The sequence below is a fragment of the Lissotriton helveticus genome, chromosome 4_1 (assembly GCF_964261635.1).
Source record: "Lissotriton helveticus chromosome 4_1, aLisHel1.1, whole genome shotgun sequence".
Classification (NCBI taxonomy): Eukaryota; Metazoa; Chordata; class Amphibia; order Caudata; family Salamandridae; genus Lissotriton; species Lissotriton helveticus.
Genome location: NC_136063.1, coordinates 408,143,653 through 408,165,537, shown reverse-complemented (window position 1 = coordinate 408,165,537; position 21,885 = coordinate 408,143,653). Strand labels below are relative to the sequence as shown.

At 41.7% G+C, this 21,885-nt stretch overlaps 1 protein-coding gene across 2 annotated transcripts in view; it reads left to right on the top strand.

Moving 5' to 3' along the window:
* Positions 1-21,885, top strand: part of GRHL2 (grainyhead like transcription factor 2) — a 499,408-nt gene that overhangs the window by 124,380 nt on the left and 353,143 nt on the right. For both annotated transcript variants that reach the window (XM_078686942.1, XM_078686941.1), the window contains exons 2-3: positions 13,328-13,517; positions 19,134-19,201. In XM_078686942.1, coding sequence (XP_078543068.1) covers positions 13,328-13,517; positions 19,134-19,201 — 258 coding nt within the window. The remainder of the gene's footprint in view (positions 1-13,327; positions 13,518-19,133; positions 19,202-21,885) is intronic.

The following is a 21,885-nucleotide window of genomic DNA, read 5'->3' as shown; positions in this document are numbered from 1 at the left end:
CAAATTACAAGGCTATGGAAGACAACACATGCACCCTTTGACCCCCGGACCTATTATATCACAAGGTTGACCCACTGTTGCATTCTTTTTTATTCTCTTTTTATTAAACAGGTGTGATAGTACAGTGGTGAACCGCAAGGCCACAAAACCATAGCATACATTGGTAAAGACTCATGACCAGTAGCACAGATAGAACCATTTTCTCTGTACAGACTTAGGGAGGAATAAGATCAATGTCCAATTCTGCTCTCCGCAATTCGACTAAAGGAGACACTCATATTTCACCACAGGATATGTTCCATTTAGCCCATTTGTGATCCCATTTCGCAGGGCAACCCCTATGTTTAAACACACCCTCCTCTGCAAGCATCGCATTGTCCATATTGCCCATTTTCGAAACTTAGGCAAATCTCCAGTCCCCCACCCCTGAGCTATGTTTCTTTTGGCAAGGACAAACCCCAACAATGCCCATGTGTGCTCAGTTTGGGTCAGGTCCGTGGCCTCACACACATTTAGTAAATACAATCGTGGGGAGTGGGCAACATGTTTCCTGCTTACCGTCACAAGTGTGGAGATAATTTTCCCTGAGGATGGCTGGACATTCGGACACTCCCAGATCGTATGGAAAAATGTACCCTCTGCTGTACATCCTTTAAGACACCCAGGGTCCGGCCTACGTCCCATCTTGACCAGCATATGCGTAGACAGGTACATTCTCTGTAGCACATTAAGCTGAATGAGTAGTAGTCTCCGTGGTATAGCTACTTCCTTGGGGGAGGAGAGGGCTTCCTGCCAGTCATCGTCCTCTAGATACCCAAGGTCCGACTCCCACAGCTGCCTGAGACGCACCAGTGGGTCTGGTTTGTTGTTAATTAATTTATGGTATGTGAGCCATAAAGCTTTGCATGTCAGGGGATCGGTTAAGAGTCAGTCTTCTAGTGGAGAGGCCTCAGGTAGAGCCTCACCCCCGTCACAACAGTGGTTAGTGCATGGCGGATTTGTAGGTAGCGGAACATCTCATACCCAGCCAACTGGTATTGTGCCTGTAAATCTGTAAATGGGACCATCTCGTTTCGCTTCCACAGATCCCCAACTGATGAAATACCAATCAAATCCCACTTATCAAAGCCAGGACATCTACTCAACGTACCAAGTTGCTCAGACTCCCACAGGGGAGTGAGCAGTGTCAATTCCTTGTGCCACCCCAGTGCTTTTGGTGCGGTGTGCCAAAGTGCAACGGTATGGGCCGTGGGTCCAGTGAGGTGCTGTCGTTTGGGATTGGAGTAGAGTGCACGTCGATACCCCAGGGCCATAACCCATCTGTCTGCGTGGTACACCGGCTCAGACTGCGAGGCAAAAACCCACTGATTGACCACGCAAGCTGGGAGGCCCAATAGTATTGTTTTAGGTCAGGTAACGCTATTTCTCACTCATACCATCCGCTAGTCAATTTGTGTGTCTCAATGCATGGGTTTTTCCCATCTCATCAAAATGTTCTAATCTCGCTCTCCATACTGATAAAATAGGTGTCTGGGACCCTATGGGGCGTGTTTTGCAGCACGTATGAGTCAGCACCAGCATTTTGAACAATGCTGCCCTACCTAGCTGTGTAAGGGGCAGCGACCTCCAGTGGAGCACATCATTGTGCAGTCTAGTTAATGGGGCCTTAAGATTATTGTCATAGAATTGGGCAAGGTGTTGAGTAACAAAGATGCCGAGATAACGGAATCCCTCAATAGCCACAGTATTATTGGTGCCCTTGGGCATCTGTGGCACTGAGCCCCGAAGCATGAAAAGAACAGACTTTGTCCAGTTAATTGTGTATCCCGAGTGGGCACTGAAGATTGCAAAAATGCGTAGGATCTCATGGATCGAGGCCGCTGGTGCCGCTTCGTACAACAAGATATCGTCCGCATAGAGGGAGATGCGGTCATCATGCTGATCTGACCATTTCAGCCCCCTGATCATGGGTCACCCCTGACCCAGGTCGCCAAAGGCTCCAGTAACAGGGCAAATATGAGGGGCGACACAATCTCCAAAAACAATCTCCCCACGGCGCAGGCATCCTTGCACCATGGTGCAAGGGTGCCTACGTCGGCACATGACAGCAGTTTGTGCGCCAGCGCAGGGGGAAGCACTGAGATGAGACATATTGTTGTATATATGTCGCATCACTGTGCTTTCCAAACTAACGCAGCACGGCACAGCAAAATGACTTGCTAGACCGTGCTGCGTTAGTTTATTATAAATCCGCCCCTATATGTTTATTTATTTGCATGGAGGGTACCTGTACTTGTTAGTATGAGGGTGCTTCACATTTGTAGCAGATTAAGAACATTTGGAAGCACATTGAGATGTGGAGAAAGATTTTAAAAACTTTCAAGAGAACAAATAATGTGCCAGATTTGAGACTTCTAGTGAGAGTTTCTGATATAATCAGGAGATTTAGTCAAAGAATTATCTGAACCGATCAGTCTTGAGATGCTTATGGAAGGTAGAAATTGGGCTCTCTTTTCTCAGGTTCAGAGACAACAATTTCCGTCCCCGAGAAGCACTGTTTCTACACTATTTTGAAATTCCGAGGTTTCACTAAGAAGGGTTCTATGACTTCTGAGGCTCCTTGAGTGACCGGAAACTATGAGGTGCTCGCTAGGAAGGGTGGATTATTTTCATAAATGGCTCTCTGCACGAAACAGCAATTTGTTAACGTGATTCTGGCTGTGATGGTAGTAGTGTAAATTTTGCAATATTAAGGTAATATGGTCATATCTGCCTGCAGTGTCGGAGTTACAGATTAATTTAGTATGATTCTGGGTGGAGCAATGTGTGCCTGAGAAGCTCCTGCTAGGATGGTATTTCTGAAGTCAATCCTTGACCAACTGGGGCATGAATTGCTGTTTTCATATGGACTGGGGGATAAGGTGACTTTTTTCATGGTATGTTGGTGGAAGATGGCAGGTTTAGCCACACTGCTACTGTGGGAATTTAGTATGGGGTTTGAGTCCAGGATGAACACCTAGGGAGTGTGGCTGATCAAGTTAGAGTTGATAAGAAACCCTCTAATTTCATGGGACAAAGATAGAAGGAGGAATTATGCTTTTGGGGGGATTTCCTGGAAGGGATATCTTCCAAATCTAGATTTGAAGTTAGCAGCAGCAGTGTCCAAGGGTGGAGATGTCATCAATCATTGAGGTTTTTAAAAAATATATATAGCTGGGTGTTGCATGCATATAAGTGCAGAGTTATGCTTGAGTTGCTTAGGATTACGTTTACAGCCTTCATGTATAGATAAACAAGGTAAGGACTAGAATTGAACCCTGAGAGATGACATTTTCATTTTGGAGGTGGTGGAGGTAAAGTCTACAATGTTCACTAATAGGGATCTGTTCGTAAGAAATTATTTGAATCTGGATAGGACCCATGTAGAAACCCATGCATTGCTCAAGAGTTTCCGATGATTATATCAAAATCTACAGATAATTCTAGCAGCTCTAACAGGGATGAGTTTCCTATGTCCAGAATGTTAATGGTTTAAAGTCACAGTTTTAATGTCGAAGCCAGGTCTAAATCCTGATTGATAGTTGGCCAGGAGGTGTTAATTAACAATTGCTTTTAGTCGGTTAACCACTGCTTTTTCTAAGGCTTTCTCTGGCAAATTTGATATCAGATGATAATTTGCTGCTCTGATGGTGTTGATTTTAGGCATTTCATTTATGCATTGATCTTCAATAAAGTAGGGAAGATACCTAGGCCAACTCAGTCATTAATCGTGAGCAGCATAAATTATGGAGAATGTTGAAATTGGCTTTAATTGTTTTGGGCATATATGTCATTATGGAAATTGGGTCTTTTATGGATGCCAACAGTTCCTGTGTAGTAATAGGTGAGAAAGATTACGACTGGTGAGAATATTCAGGAGAGAGAATTACGATGGGGGCATTCATGTTGATGTTTCTTATCAATTAGATTTTTTCTGCTAATTATGTAAGGAATTCCTCACAATTTTCCTTTGTGGGAGTAATAGATTGTAACACCAAATATTTGGTGAAGTTTTGGAATAAGGTATCAAGTGGAACTGGGAAAGGACATTATTTGCATCTGAAAACAGACAGAGTAGCATTCCTGAGTTTCCTGAACATAGAAAGTAATTGGGGTTGTTTCTAATTTCTCCCTTCATTTGCTACTTTCCTAAGCCTACTTCTTGTTTTGGCTAGTGAATCAGAGATTCATGCTGGGTCTAATGTGGGAAGTTTAGAGTTGTAGAGGGGCAAGTTCTTCAGCAGTATCTATTATGATTTTAACATTGTTGTGGGTACCATCTTTGATGGTCTGATGGGGTTAAGATATTTAAATTTAGAATCAATATGCTTTTTAGTTCATGGCTACTTAGAGGTGGCTGCCGGAAAATTGGAGTAGAACATAGGCACTGTGCTTCCTAATGATGGCATTTTTTAATGAAGTGCACATACTGAGTAAAATGGAAAAGTTGTTTTTGCAACTGGTATGGCAATAAGAGGATGGTGGGGACACTGTAAAAATCAATGTGCAGGGATTGTAAGATTCAATAACATTGCTTTAATAACTATAAAAATGAAACTTTAAGCTCGTAAACGTTGTAGTTTCCACACCATACCAGGAACTACTGTTCTTCTTTGCTCATCACATTTTCATATCTATACTTGGAACACTCTGTTAGCCTACATTTTTCTTTGAGGAGAAAGCTCCTGACTACGCAGCGTTCAAACAAATACAACACATCGCCCATCACAGAGTTAGAATATGATACACAACCCAACCTGATGGCAGACAACCTTCTCTTCACAGATGGGATGCAGAGATTCATTCACTAAAAATCGTGCCTCAACCTCCAGACCAGCTCAGAGTACTAGTTGACTATTCATACACAATTGCATAAAACAGCAGAAGCAAAAATGTAAGATTGAAGGTTGCCTAACCCTTCATCCTCCAACAACAGCCTGTCACAAAAACACATAAACACAAACCTGATAACTGCTAAGGCATACTCACATTGCTGTACCACCACTTGTCATCTATCATAGGGCCTCCTGCCCTAAAACTGGCCAATACCAACAAGCCCTAAAGTCAACACTAACAGTGGTGCCTTTTACTCATGCTTGTCTCATACAACAGTATCACAGCTTGCAAAAACTGTCCAGGGGTCTTACTCTGCTTTACCCAAGAACCCTTCACTCTGCAGTCAACACTAACATGAAAATATTCCCTACCTGCTTGTCATATGCAACTTTATTACCAATTCCCACAGTCATAAAAACATGAAAGTTAGTTAAGATCCAAACAGAACATTAACTACTCACACCATGTCACCTATTGACCAACGGGACAAAAATTGCTTCTGAGCCTCTCATCCAGGGAACTGTTGCTAAATCATACACACAGTACTGCTTCTCTCTTCACAAACATGGTGACACACACACACTCACAGATATAACACTTCCCATGTTTATAGCAGTATTTACAACACAGAGATGCCAAACACTGTGCAAATTCTCACATTGGACATACTAGTGAATTGAACTAATAATACCACAAAGCACTGAACCTCTCTGTGCCGCAAATACATGCATTTGGTCTTAAGTGTAAGAGAATGTGCCTGTAGCACAGGAAATATATTCCATTATTTAACTCAATTCTGGGAATTTGTGGCATAGCATTCCTCCTCCAACCCCCCTTAGGGTTCCTATCAACCACTCTGCACTGCAGATGCCCTATAATCTCCCCAGAACTTCTTAAGAAATACAAACCTAATGTGACATGCACCACTACATTCATCAATCAATTTATTATTTTTATAGCATCATTAAAGAAACTAGGCCGAATCAGTAATTGTTCATAAGCACAAGGTTCAGACCTCGAGTGGTGGCATTCACCTGACACCTCACTTCTGTTGGTTCAGCTATGTGACACAGACTGCATCCCCATCAGGTGAGCACATGCATGGCCACACTTCAAACCTCCACTGGACCAGTACATGCCCAGTACTACCAACTCATTACTCGCCTGACCAGCATGTATTTGGGGGCAAGGTAGGTACTGTGTGTCCCTCTCTTAAGCCTCCTTCTGGATTGGAGACCTCTCTCCCACTGAAGCACTATGCCCCACCCATTGCTCTCAGTACCACTACAGACTAGGATTTCATCTCTATGAATGCAGGGCAGTAAGGCATGACTTTACAAAGCATGCAGTTAACATATATACATGCTTTTTCCTTTCAGCCTTTACCACATAGATGCTTTTGCAATGCATTCCTTCACCAAGAATGCCTTTTTTTACATATGGGAAGTATATATACAGTTGTTATTTTTTTAAATAATGTATGTTTGGTGGGGTTAAACCTCCAACCCCTTACATAAATGGCGTGTCCCCCAAACACCTCCTTCTTTTTTTTAATTCACTCCTAAACACCCTTAACCACTACCCACCCTTAAAACCTAAACTGACCCTTACAGCGTCGGACTGGGACAGAAAATAGGCCAGGGCACCAAAATAAAAGTGGCCTTCATTAGTGAATTAGATAGCTAAATAAGTGTCCCATGTTTGCAAATGGTGGCAGTTTGAACTTGTAAAGACACATTTTATGTGTGTTTTGTAAAGTATGGGAGACTGCATAGATCGGAGCTTGCTGCAGGCAACATCTGTTTTAATGTCAGGGAAATCAACAGTAAAAATCAGCCCAGAAGACCAAAAAATAAGCCCATAAACAGCCAAAACATTAGCGGACATACTGTCCTGTCAGACCAGCCCGTGGGGTACTGCCTGATTGCCCCATGGGGCAGTGCAACCCTGCCCCTACCTGTGTTTACCTCTACCCATCCCTAAACCATACAATTACTCTTACTTCCCTTTACAAATGCCACCCTAAACCCTAATATTACTCTTACCTCAATTTACCTTAACCCATCCCTATACCTTAAAATGACCCATACCTCTGTTTAACACTGCCTACCCCTAAACCCTAAAGTAACCCATTGCCCCCCTTTACCACTACCAAGCCCTAGACCCTAAAACTACCATTACCGCCTTTTACCTCTACTCACCCTTTAATCCTAAAAATATCTAATTTTATGCCATGTCATCCTCATTTTCTGTCCTTAAAGCAGCTTCACTTCTTTCTATGACTGCTGCTGCTGCTCTGTGTGTTCTGGACGTTCCAATGTCACTGGTGTGGTGTGTGTGTTTCCCTGTTATGACTTGATGTATTTATAATCCCTCCCTCCCGCCCATTTCCATCTCCTTTTAATCCTTGCCCTATAGGAATGAATGTCCGTTTAACAGAACACCATGAATATTGAGTTTTTCCATATATAATCTTCAATGTAAGTCAAAGTAAATGTAGAGAAAATGCTTAATGTTGGGAGTTCACACAAGGGCTGTTGGGAGAATAGTAATGAGGATAACAGGAACTACCAAAGGAAAATTGAATTGAGTGCTGGTCCCTTGCTATCCAAATGAATCCCTCCTGTTTAGTTTAAACCAACTTTTAATAGCTCAACCTAATTAGAAACGACTGCAAACACTCACTATAAGGGATGCAATGATGAGCACAGAGTAGATGAAATGACAGCAGCGTAAATAATGACCCACCTCTAAGGTATCTATTTGCGACAAAGAATCTGAGGAAAAGCGGGTATACTGGCAACTCCAGCGAAGGATTATCATAATTTTTTATTAGTGGCTCACCGTGGAAAAGAGACTGTTAAGGTATGATAAATGTAGATGAGCAAACAAAAGCATTTGTGAAAGCAACATCTCATTCGCAATTCACAGTTTCAAGAATAGGACACACTCACACGCAATCACGGGTGAGATGCAATTTCTATGTAAGAATATTTGCTAGCTATAGAATCCCCGCAAACTCACAGGTGTATTGGTATTTGCCAAACTTTTAAGGTAGTTTCCAATGACAAAAACCTTCACATGTACTCCTCTTTGTATTAAGTATCTTGCAGTTGTATACAGTGAATGTAAGAGGGGTGCCCCCTGAGTGCTAAACAATGAGCATAAGATTCATGATTGCTGAAAATGAAGCGGATTATATGAGGGTTTCTGTGACCCCTAGAAAAGGTTCATGATTGTTGACAATGAATTAGATTGTATGAGGGTTTCTACGGTGATTGGTGGTAGTGCTCTTTGAAGAGATGTGTCTTACTTTCTGGATAGCGAAAGGTTAGAGCAATTCTGATATTTATGGGGATAACATTAGGGATCCTCGGTGAGTGGATGGTGCAACCCAGCCTTCTTGTCTTCTTTTTCCTCTAAGTGCAGGAATAAATGTGTTTTTACGGTGCGCATGGAATAAAGAGAAAGGGATTCCTGCACTAGGAAACATATTTTATCCTTTGAGAAGCAAAGAAAATAAATAAAAGTGCAAATGCACTTTTGCGCCTTATTTCCACAGGTGAAAGTATACACCTGTTGCATTTCTGTATAAGAAATAGTTACGCATGGGAGTGCTATGCAAATCTTGCAAATTCTCAGGAGTCCACCAACAATAATTCTTTAAGAACTCCTAGAGGTCCAAAATGTGCTCTAAACGTTGAAGTACCTGCACCAAAGCAACTTTCTGACTTTTTTAATAGAAGTTTTTTTCTAATTAGTTGCACCTAATAAACTATATAAAGTTCTATTTTTTTTTTAATATTATCATCTGCTTTAAATGTATGTGTCACTGTGGTGTGTTTAGCCATGTTTACATGCATCAAGTCCTTGGCAATATAGAGTAACTGTACACTTATCATATGAATTTATGGTGCGGGAGTAAGGTTTTCTGTAATTTTGTTGGGATTATTTATATAGCGCAGCCCTTCCCTGAACAGGCAGGAAAGAATTTGCCATATCAGTTTGGTGACTTTAGGCACAAAAACGTACGTATGAAAGAATGGTTATATAGCTCATTAGAATTTCATATATAAAGATAATCTATCAATATTCTTTAACAAAATATGTTCGGATCAAATATAGCCAGCCATAAACATCACCAAGAGCAAGTGAAACTCTTTGATAAAAATAGCATGGGTCCTAAAATGTCAGAACTGAGCCTAGTTATCTTGGTATATGGCCTACTTTCATCATAGTACTGCAGCGCTCTAAGGCACATACTGCTAAAAACACTAAGGGCCCACCTAAAATGGGTCTTCTAATGAGGTGTTAAGGTGCAAACTCCATTGGCCGAAAACTGGTTTACAAGTCAGGCTCAAATCATGGGTGTTTACTCCCACTTTCCATGGTGGACACAACCAAACTTGAATTGCAAGATCAAAAAATATACACGTGGTGTTTGATAATACCGGAACTGTGAATAACGTGTGTTATTGGTGTGTTGTTGCCAGTTCTAGGACTTTTTACCAACGGAAACCACGGATGCATACAAACCACCTGGGAGTTTCCTAGAGTGTAATATCTGTTTCTTTCATTATTTTTTGTAAGGTTCTCCACCTCTTGCACTCCTCGTTTTCTTCTTTTTCGTGGTTCTGGCATTCCTTAGAACTCCTTGGTTACTTACATACAGCCTGCACCTCTGCCAGGTGGCAAGGGGGTAGGCCACTTTCAGGAAATTACACAGCATTTGGCTTCTGTAGCCCTCCTCCCTTGTGACTTGTTTTTTTTTTTAAACTATGTGTTTTTCCATATTATGGTGGTGCCCACATTTTCTATTTGTGTGTTTTTATATGGGACTACCCTCATATCCCCTATTTGGCTTCTGTGACACTCCTTCTGCATAGAGGGGAGAAGGGAATGCAGAGAGACACTGGTGGGGGCTGAAGCAATGATGAGTAACTGGTGATGAAAAGTCTGAAATAATAAAATATACACATAAATACGATACAGAAAAATAACAAAACATTAAATAAAAAGACATTCATAACAAGGTTTTCACTCTCCCACCCAGTATAACAAGCATTGGCATAGCCAATAGGTCTCGCTTTTGGGACCTTATAAGTATTTAGTTGTGCAGCACAAAATCCTTGGTGCAACAACATTAACTGTTGCATGGCTAATCACTTATAAGGTCCCAAAGGCAAGAACTATTGGCTATGCCAATGCTTGTTAATGATAGTTGCTGGATTTCGCATGGGTTCAGCAAGGGCCAGAAAAGCTAGCCGGTTGGAGTGTGAGGAACTCTGCACTGCGAACACGAAGATAGGTCCTCTTCCGCTGCTAGTATGGAGATGGTAGAGGCGGAGAGAAGCTCAGTTCCTTGTGTATTAAGTTTAGGCGCAATGTTGTGGTGCCAATAAGGAGAGGCACCTACCTAGGGGTAGATGAAGATGTAGTATTCAGAAGTGTGGAGAGAGGGGTAGCGGAGAGCAGGGGTAAGGGGTCAGACAGTACTAATATCTGGGACTAGCAAGCTCTCTGTGATCTGTTGCATTGTGTGCGGGTCTATGGTGGTAGCAGTGTTCTTGGCAGTGAGAGCCATGCAACATATAAGAAAGACAGCTTTTTGGAAATGGTGTCAGCTCTGCATGGTTCTTTAGAGCTCTTCCTCACCTGAATTCTTTGCCTCTTTGCCTCAAAATGCTGAACCCCACCAGAGACCTGGACTCCATCCAAAGCATTCTCAGAAAATACCTAACACCAGGAAAGGGGAACTCCAGCGTGGGTCAGTCATGTTTTGTGAAGGGGGGTGGGGGGGCAAGCACATACGTAGAAAAATGACCAAAGGCTTGCCAGGGTCAGGGTTATCGAGGGATCAGGGAGACAGAAAACTGGAATAGAATGGAACGAGACTGGACTTTCTTTTCAAATACTATAAACATGAATATGCAAAGTAAAGCATTCAAATAGGGCAGGGAGATGGTTGTATGGGTCCCTCTGACTAGTGTTGCTAACGCAACAAATAGCACAAGGTATTCAGGAAGGTAATAGGAGGGGCCAGCCTCCTTCAGGATGAAGACAACAAATGTTTTGATCCCTTGTGTATCAACAAAAATTGGGGACCCTGAACGTGAGATGGCCTATAGAAAAGAGAACCTGTTTTGCTTTTAAGAGGGGAGTACTAAAGCCGGCCCTGGCCATACCTTCCCCTAGTGATATGAATTTGCTCTCGGAGATAGAAATACACACTCGGGGAAATACATAATATGAACAAAAAGCTGGGTGGTTAACATGGCCTGTGGCACCATCTAGTGGTGGGGCGGCATAAGGCACTTTTTCCGCCGGTCGACTTCGCGACTGGTGGAAATGCCGCGTACGGACTTTCCATCCTAATGTGGCGGGGGTTCATTTTGTTGAGGATGGCGGGCGGATTGCCCCCGCCGGCCCGGCGGTAGCTACCGCCGTCCCAGCGGGGGCAATCCACCTGCCCCCTAAATGTCTAGCTGACAGCGCATGCGTGCTGGATCAGCGAGACCTAAAAACGAATCCAATTCATTGTTCTATCAGGTACAAGGATAAAACATCATCTAAATAAACAGATCTGATCTATCTTTCAGTTCTATTGGCTTGGTGCCAAGGCAATGAATTGTCCCAGATGTATACAGAATCTGAGGGACAGTGTGATGCTACTACGTTTTATCCTTCTGACACATATTGTAGTTTTACAGCCTTGACAAAGAGGGTTGCTTTGGAAGACGTGTTGGCCCTTTGGAGTTTGACCTAGATGTTCATCGGATCATTTGATCATATAACTGAGAATAAAGAATTTGTTTTTGAAGAAAAAATCCCAGAGTTCAGCACTTTTCAGCCCTGGAACTGTTACCTTGATGCCTCTTTGATATGGTGGTGACAAGAGGCATTTTTACTTAGAGTTATCAGCCAGGAGAGGCAAAGATATATCTATCCATCCCCCTTAAGGCTTAAGAGTTCTGCCTCTGTCTGTGACAAACCCCAGTATTCTGACATATGTGACGGGGACAAAGCAGTGTCAATGGAACCCAAAGATTTAGACTATAAATGATCCTGTTTTTCGACCAGAGCAACCTCGGTTTTATTGAAATGGAAGTGCAATGCATCTCACCATCCCAATATCAACTGCACTCATGCAGCTCTTAAACTTGGATCAGTGGCCTGATAGGACAGCAATAGATTAAACTGTATGGAAAAATACAGTAAAGGAAGCCAAGCACGCGTATAAGGGGTGGCATACAGCCGCGGCTGAATATGGTGTGGATATGTAAGCGAAAGACATGCAAATTATAATTGTAATGCAGATTAAAACATATAGAGGAAGCGCGATCCACCAGAGAGAAGAACCAGTAATCAGTGTGGCAACATGCACCAGGGCGAGATAATGTGTGCTGCCTGGTCACAGACACTTATTGAAACACTGGAGTGTTGTTACCTTTCTGAATTTAAAAATGAGAGAGTGGCTGGGCCGATTTGGCTCCTGTTCCTTGAAGCCACACACGCAGTTCAAAAGCAGAGTGATGTGCAGTACATAATGTGCATGTCCCCTCGTTCCAAATGCTAGTGTTGGCTGCAGCACAGTGGAGGGCTGTCCCTGAACTCAAAACACGAGCATAGAGAACAATGTAACAAAACGAAGACAGAAACTGGCAAACAATCTGAGGGCATAAAAGGGGCAGATGCATGGACTGCACTATGCCATACAAGCCAATGCGAATCCACAGTACTGGATCTGATAATAATTCTACAGCTCATTTGGGGCTGAGAAGAGACTGGAAGGACTCTTACGCCTTTTACAGCTGAGCGCCTAATTATGCAACGGGGAGCTCTAATTATAACTATAATTAGACAGGCAAAGATATTTTATTTTGGAATATTAATAACATCAAATTCTATTTCATATCATGAGCTATTATTACAGCAAAAATTAATTGCTACTTTTTTAATTAACATTGCAGCCGATGATGTTGAATTTAATTAATTAGGATTAATTATCAAGTTTTTTTAGCTTAACGAAAGCAGTTATTTGTTTTAATTTTAAGTATTATTAGTTAATGCCGTGGCTTATTTTCTGCAAATGTGTTCAAAATGTACAGGATTCGTTTCAACAACTTTATAACTAACCATGTCTACTTTGAAAATGAGAACGGTACTTTGAAAATGAGAACAGTCTAAAAGTTAAACAGAAAGTATATCTTACTCTTGAAGACCACGTCTCAGCACGAGTGAACTCAATCACACATAACGTGTTCTCTTCTAAGGGGCGGCGTTCATTATCAATATGCAGAACATTTGAACAATTGTAGAAAACAAACTGGGCTAATTCTTTTATTAAGTGCATGTAAAGGATTGTAATTGTATTTATATAGCACTTACTACCTCTGACAAGGCATCGAAGCGCTTTTCAGATAAAAACCAACCCTGCCATCTGTTGTTGCAGCAGTAAAAGGCTTCTTGTCCTGGTCCCCAATGACACCACATTCAACAGCAGGAGAGTGTACACCAGTGAAGATGAGGCCTGGAAGTCATACCTGGAAAACCCCCTCACGGCAGCGACCAAGGCCATGATGAGCATCAACGGCGACGAAGACAGCGCGGCGGCCCTGGGCCTCCTCTACGACTACTACAAGGTAGACTGTTGTAACTTGTAATGTTGCTTTACATCCTTTCCCATAGCTGCCTGTTCCCTGCTGCTCAGACAGTATGAATGTGGTGTGTGTGTGGAATGTTTGAATGCCTGATGAGGTAGTGGAATGCTGGAGTGCCTGGTGGAGTGGAAAGAGAGACAGATGGAGTGTGCGGGCTGCACAGCAATAATGCTGCTCCTGGTGTGGCTTAACTTCCTAACTGCTGAACTACTGAACCTATGATCCTACTTACCATCCTGTAACTAAGCTTTATAAACCTCTTACTTACAACATACATCATGGCTACCTTTGGACTTCTTTGGGATGACATCATAGACACTAGCAGACGTCACTTCGGCTGCTTATCAGTCTTTTGCGTGTTCTGCTACACGTGTGTTTTCCTCGGTCTGTAACCACACCTCCTCCCTTACATCACAATTGATGAAGAGTGCTTAGCCAACCTGTCAGGGCTGGACTGGCCATACTGGGCATCAGGTGTTCCCCAGGAGGCTGGGAGGGTGTGGCCGGTTTTGCAGCGGTGGGGGAGGTTTTGTTACTGGGGGCCAGTTTTGCAGAGGTGCTGCAATATCAACCCCTAGTAACAAAAGCAGCAGTGCTTCACACTTGCCCCCCTGTTCTCCCCAATGGGGGCTCGTCGACAAAATTGCCAGGACTGCTTTGAATTCCCAGTCCAGCCCTGCTGCAACCTGTTCGATCCATGCGTAGTGTCGCAATCCCAGTCGGTCATGAGTGGTAACTGCACTGACTGAGGTAAAGTGACTACATGCCTCACTTGTCAAGCCTATTCAACGGTAATCGGATCTTCGTCCAATACCCATGAGGCCCATTAAATGTCATTTTATTTCATTGTACTTAACCCTTGCATCCTGGTTCTGGTTATCTACCTTTAGTAATAATGATTGTACATTTTCAAAAAGCAGTGTTGATTAACCCATAAATGTAGATCCACAGAGAGTAATATGCTGTTCTTTTATTGTTGAGGAGGGAATAACCCACTCTTTATGCTTTGATAGCTACCTAGGAATTCTGGACACTATCATAAGGAAAGATAAGTATTCTCAAAAAATGAATGCACACCCACACCTCTCCCTATGCTTAGAATAATTATTTCAAGCTTTGTCGCAATACACTATTTTGTGGAATATGAGCATAGGTTCTCTTTGACTTCTGAAGAACTGTAAAATGAGGAATACCATTAACATCCTATTGTTACCTTCTCTTAATAATATATACAGAGACTGGAAACCTAGGACATTGTACAAAACTTTCACGAATATACACATATATGCAGTTGTTCTCTTAAGATTATGTCTTGTTTCTTTACTTGGCTTTTAGAAGAGCACACAACCACAGTCTTAAGAGTACAGATAACTGTAACACAGTCTATAAGAGTTCAAACAAATGTGCAAGATACAGTTTAAACGTTGTTTTTCATAACACACTTCTTCAGGATACTTCATTGTAATCTGAATTGTTTATAGCATAATCCCGTAGAAAGCAGTGTATCTTGATAGTTGAAATCCAACATACTTGTCATGAGGTGTAGGCAGCTGCAACATTGTAGTATGATTGCCAAGCAAGGACGCTGTGAACCACAAGAAAAGTTAGACTTGAAGAACCAAGATGGCCACCATCTCTATAGTACTGAGAGAGTTTGTGGTCTGCTGGAAATTGTTATTCGCTGCCAGTGCTCTGCTGTGTAGTACATCCTCCACACGCACCCAGCCTGAATGCTATCGGTGCAAGCACCCCTGTAATGACCACCAACAATTGCTTCCCTGAAAGGTATTCAGTACAAGCTAAATTATTGCTCCTCTGCACACAAGCTAGAATTAACAGTAAGCAGTACCTCTAGCCCCAGTTCCTGACTGCAATGACCTCCTTAGTCTTGGTATTGGCTCTTTCCTCTGGTGCCTTTCTGGAGCAAGAGTTCCGGTTTTGATAGGCCCGCTATGTTGCTTTACATGTGGCTGGTGTACTGCCAAAAGGTCCTACTTTGCAGCCATCGCTAGGGCCTTTCCAGACGTTGGTAAGACGAGGTCGCTGCGTGATCCATGGTATTTTCAAGGCATTACACTTGTCTCTTACTTATGTCTTGTGCTCTGTGGTCTCCCGAGTTGCTCTACCTAGGAGCTATATGCTTAGTGCATAGAAGCTTGAAGAAATGTGTCTGCTCCATAGTCTCTCTTGTCCACCCCCTATGAATATAATTTAAAGAGACTGAAACCCTATAATACTCTGGTTTCTGGTGATGGGTGTGTCACCCCCTCGGAGTATAGCCATCTACTGAAGGGGAATAGAAATATGAAAGATGCAATTTCTCAAATGAGTAGTTGAAATTCTCTGAATAGTTAACCTTCTAAATCACATGTTTGTTGTAAAGTCTATTCAGGCAAAAAAGCTTTAGCCTTCAATGGGTGTTTCTACTTAAAGCCGCCCTCTCTATCCTCCGGGAACCTACCACGAGTGATCTCCTACATGTTCTCCCTTGAGGACCCTCTAGCACAGGAAGTAAACCTGGGTTTGAGGGTGGGTTAAGCAGTGTAACCAAGAGGGCACATTTTGCCCTGCTTTGCACAATGAAGTCATTTGTTTACCTCTCTGCTGTGCTCTTTCTAGTGTAATGCAATAATTTTCTTCTGCTACATTAAGTTTATTTTATTTATTTGTTGATTAATTAAAATCATTACAAACAGCAGGAAGCAAATTCGGTTTACAATCCAATTAAAACAGACCGATAAAAAAAAAATACAAAAAAATACAAAACCAGCACATTATTAAATCCGAGATGAGTTCGACAGTAACACATATACATAATTGGCTCAAGTAGGGGTAAATTAGTTTTCTAATAGGCAATTTAACAGCAAGAGGAATAAAGTGCAATGTGCAATCTTGATCAACATAAGCAGCAAAAATTTCTTATAAAACTATTTAAGATTAAAATTAAGCATAATACACTGCCCACCGGCCAACTTTGGAGAACTTTGTATTAAAGTAACATATGCGAGTGGGAAAGGCACCTCGACTTGTACTTACGAAAGCAAATACTGTTACTATTAGTCCGGTAACACCGAGGATTAAATTAAAGTGCCAAGTGCTAGCAATAGGTATTATCCATAAAGAAGATATAATCCAGGTGACGTTAAAATAAGGTGGAACAATTGTAAAAATTATGCTTAGAACGTGCTTTAAAATCGCCCAACTGTACCTAAAAATGTTTAAAAAATATTATGTCATCCACCTTGTAATTCACTTTCATATCAGAGATGTCTTCCTGACATAATTTTGTTTCAGCTATAAGGATACACTTCACAAACTGATGAATTAAAGTAGCTGTACTACCACCTAAACATACAATAATTGCAGTTCTGCAAGTTCTTACTCCCATTTCCTTAAAAATTGGCTTTAAAATCATCTTTCGTTCTGCAAGCAGTTTTGGACACAAAGTTACTATATGCTGTAAGGTTTCTTCATTCTTGCCACATAATCTACAGACATTAGATTGCCACTCTTTTTCCATTTTGGGGTTCCTTCTTTGGTTGGGTATCTCCCAAACCTTAACAACATAAATGTATTCTTAATTAAAGGTTTTAGATGGAATAGCAAATAAGGTTAGGGATACAGTTTAATAAAAGAATTAGAAATTGACCAAAGATGTTTTTACCCTTAGTTCATCTTTGTCCATTATACAAGACAAAAGGGCTGCTGATCGATTAATTGTTTTTTTGTAAACCATTTTACTCCTTGTTTCATCCACTAATTTCGGGCATTCAAAGGTGTGTAAACAATCATCTAGATAGGATTGCCAGCTTTTCGAGTGGGCCCCTCTTTTGATCTCAAGCCAACACAACTCAGCCAACGAACCTTCCTCGGATCTGGATAGAGACAGTAAGGACTTTAAAAATATAGATTGCCTGACTATACTCTGTTTCTTCAGTCCAAATTCGAGTCTAACATTCGCACGACTAATGTGGTTAGGGATTCGAAAGACCGATTTGTATGCCCTTGTTTCAATATCGTCTAGTAATTTCGCATCTCTGCCCCGAAAAATAATCGAACCATAGTCTAAAGAGGGAATTAACTTCGCTTTCATGGCTTTTAACAAATGATCATAATTCGGGCATAGTAATTTGTCTCTCAGTTTTCTAAAGGCGAATGTGAGCGATGACCCCTTAGCCTCAAGGTTATTAAAATGTTTCCTAAAAGATAAATTATGATCAAATGTAATCCCCAAGTATTTATATGATTTTACACACTCAATAACCAGACCGTTGATATTCCATTCTTTAGGTCCTAGGTTTCCTTTTCCCATGGTCATAATTTTTGTTTTTTTGGTATTTATCTTTAGACCATTTCCTTCAACATATAGATTAAAAGAATCTAATAATCTTTTAAAACCTATAACTGTCTGGCTTAGTAAAATAGTGTCATCGGCATATTGTAGGTATTTGATCTCTTTACCCATCACAGTTGGTGAATGGGCATTAATTTCTTTAAAATGGGCTGGAAGATCGGACATAAAAAGATTAAAAAGGCAAGGGGCTAAAACACAACCTTGTTTCAAGCCTATATTAGTTTCAATGCGACGGGTTGTATGTCTACCATCGCCTACTTTAATCTGGACCCAAGTATCGGAGTATAATAACTTGATCATTTTTAAAAGTGTGTCAGATATCCCCCAGTCAGCTAATTTTGTCCATAATAAGTCTCGGGCACAGAGTCAAAGGCGGCTTTTAAGTCTTCTGCTACATATTTCTGTCTCCTTTCCTACAATCCACACTTACTAATAATGCTTACAGCCTCAATCAGGATGGCTGATTAAGAATTAATACAATGTTTGGTTAGGAAATTACTTGTAGGAAACTCCAGGAAAGCACAACCCCAAGCCTTTCTGGAGGTCAGTGGTTCATTGGACCCAGTTGTTTATAAGCCTTCATTAAACTATTAAAATGAATCTGATATATGCAAGATAATGAAAGATTTAAAAATAATGTATAAGTACTCCAGATCCCCCAGGCTTTCCCAGCTTGTCATATAGTACCCTACAACCAGTGGTATGTACTTCTTGGCCTCACATTATGTACACACACCAGGAAGTTCTTTATCTGTTGATAACATTTCCCCCAATCTCTAGCACAAACTGCTCAAGTGTCTTCTTCAACTTCTCGCCAGGTCTTTTGGTCGTTTCTCAGTAGGCTCTCCATACACTTACAGTAAGCACATGTGTTTAGCCCTCTTCTACATGTCAGTAGTCTAAATATGTGATCTTTGGTATCTATGAGAAAATCCAAGGTCATGTCTCACCAATGTTATTTATAAACAACAGAAATCAAAGGAGAATTTTTTATGGTGATATTATTTTCTAAATATATAAACCATGATGGCCAAATAGGCCAATTGCAATGTGGCATGAATTTCAACAGCGTCTATGAGATGAACAGGAATCTGACCTCTTTCCCAAACAAGCAATTGATCTATATTTTATTTCAATAAAAGCCCAGTGGTCTATGTAACCAACGTATGATCACGCATGACTAAGACCTAAGTCCACACTATTACCAACATATTCCTTTTTTTATCTCCTGGTGATTTTCTTAGGTGCCTCGAGAAAAAAAGCTGCACTACGGTAACAAAGTGAATGATGTTCAAGAGGATCAAGATAAGAGGTAAAGTACATTGAGAAAAGATTGTTCTTTTGTGTGAACTTAAGTATGAACATGTGTCACCATTGTTGGTGTGTTAGTGGCAAATTCTCAGCTGAAACTGATTTTTCAGTGCAAATCACCAAGTAAGACAGCTTGACTGAATTTTCACTGACCACACATGTCTGGGTGAGGACACAGAAGGGGAGAGGTTACAGAGTTCCACCACTGTGTTATGAGAAGAGGGAGATCTCTATCACGTTTTTGTACCTTTCTAGTCATGAGCAAACTGACTATGTTGAGAGAGGATGAATGCAAGAAAGCATGGCCAGACTGCTGAATTGTGCAATATATCTTTTTTTAACCCCAGCAACAGACAATAATTACACTTTATTGCTATCACCTGCAGGCAATAATGGCTGTCAATTACCCTCCCCGTTATTATGATCTTCAGCCTGAAAATGAGAGCATATACTTAATAGACGTTATCGACTAGAGGTGAGGTCAATAAGGCTATTAGCACTTCCCAACTCAATAAAAGGAGCTGAGTTGGATCAGGAGCGTAACTCAACGGGAGCTCCTGAAGACCAGCTCCCTATCCCTGTAGCTCTCCTCTGCCTCTCTTCAGAGGGGATCCGAAGATGCTCCTCATCATTTGAGTCTGTTTTTATTGAAGCTCATGTTCCAGTGTTGGTCTTCTCTTCCCCTTGACTAAATGAGGTGAAAGCTCAAACCGCCACATAAAAGTAGGGGGGGGGGGACTGCCATGTTTCTTTTGTTTTTCCTACTGGTCTGTGGCGATCAGGCCCACATTCTCCGTCAGGGAGACTAGAGGAGGAGGAGCTAAACACTGGTAAAAAAAAAAACAGAAAAGCAGAGAAACGAAGCGTCGCGAGGCTAAGGAGTCATTTTTCCAGACCTGGTGGTGAGTTACAGCTCCAGCTCCCACTGTGCTCCCTGCATGGATGTGAAGTACAGGTGAATGATGCTTTGGGAAAGAAGACTTTGGGGACCATATAGCCAGAGCACCGCGGAGGGACAGACTGGTAGCTGGCAGACATAGGATGTTCCCTGAGTAGACTGGAAGGATAGCTCTAGCTAGCAAAGGGAGCATTCTGATTGGTGGCACTTCCCAGCATCTCAAGTCTTGTGCTAATGCTAGTTATTGGCACAGATCTGACTTATGTTTTGCCTGCTCTCAACAGAGCAATGGCTGTAGCAATTGTCAATATGATTTTTTTTTAGGGGCATATGTATGAAAATCCACGTTTGCGATTCTCAAAGAGTGATTTTTTGAGAATTGCTATTTCAGAATCGCAAAAAGGGATGTATGTATAAAATCGCAATTTTTTGCGATTTCTTAGTTTTCCTTAATTGCGATTTGCAAATTGAGAAATCGCAATTAAGGAATACTTTCCCATTCATTTTTATGGGCCAGGAGGCCCATAGGAATGAATGTGAAGTCATTCTCAATTTGCGATTCACAATTTGAGAATTGCAAATTGAGAATAATTTCAAGGGTGCAAGGGTGTCATAAAGACACCCTGATGCACCCCTGAAATGAACATGTGTGCGCATATGGTGCATGTACATGCCCTAAGGGAATGTATGTGCGCCATATGGCACCTTCACAAATGCCAAAAAGTGCATTTGTGAAAGAAATCGCAAATTACCACCAACTTGAAGTTGGTGGTAATTTGCGATTTCTTAAGGAGAAATCGCAAAAATTGAATGCTTGAGGCATAGCATTTAAGGAATCGTAGTTTGCGATTCCTTAACCCCTTCGACGCTGATGACGAGCTGGGCTCGTCATGAGGTAGCCTCCTCGCACGCTCATGACGAGCCCAGCTCGTCATGTAAAGTGCACTTTACAAATTCTCAGCGTACGAGCGGAATTCCGCCCGCACGCATCAGGTTAAATGCTTAGCCAAAATTAAGGAATCACAAATTTTGCGATTCCTTAATTTTGCTATGCGATTTCCATCATACATACTGTTTTGCGAATTTTTTTCCGCAAACGCTGCTTTTTTGCGAATCGCAGCGTTTGCAACTAAAAATTGCTTTGATACATCTGCCCATTAGTTCCTAAATAAAGGAGTACAAGCACGTCATTGTGGGTTCACTTTGTCAATCAGGTGTAGGTGCTGCCAGAGCTATACTTCTTTCTCTCTCTCTCTCTCTCTCTCTCTCTCTCACTGTGAGCAAGGTCGGATCCCTGCGCTAAAAGCAAAGGCAGGAATATCTTATCAAACGATTATCAACTCAAGTTTGTGGTTCTTTAGTACAGCCTATACGGATCAGTGCCACCGTCGCCCTCGGCTCTGCAGATCCGCCAGTGGAGGGAAGAGGGTCCACGGTTATGCCCCAGTGGGAACTGTTCCTTCCTTCCTTCATGTCTGTGCGGACTGAGGGCAGGGGCGGATCAGGATCTGACGATCCATCACTTCCTTTCTGTGAAATCCATACACAGTTGTAACATATCCATATATTTTTTGATGGCCTATACTTACTAATCATTTAGTGAATTGAATCTGACACGTGGTCTCTTGTATCGGAGTAAATCTGTTTATGTCCAACACACGACACCTAGGCAGTGTTGTTAACGAATATAGAAGCATGGAGCATAATGACAAGTAAGGACTGTTAGACCCGCCCCCACTCAGCAAAAACTCTTGGAGGAACCTGGCATGGGCATCCTAGGAGTTCTT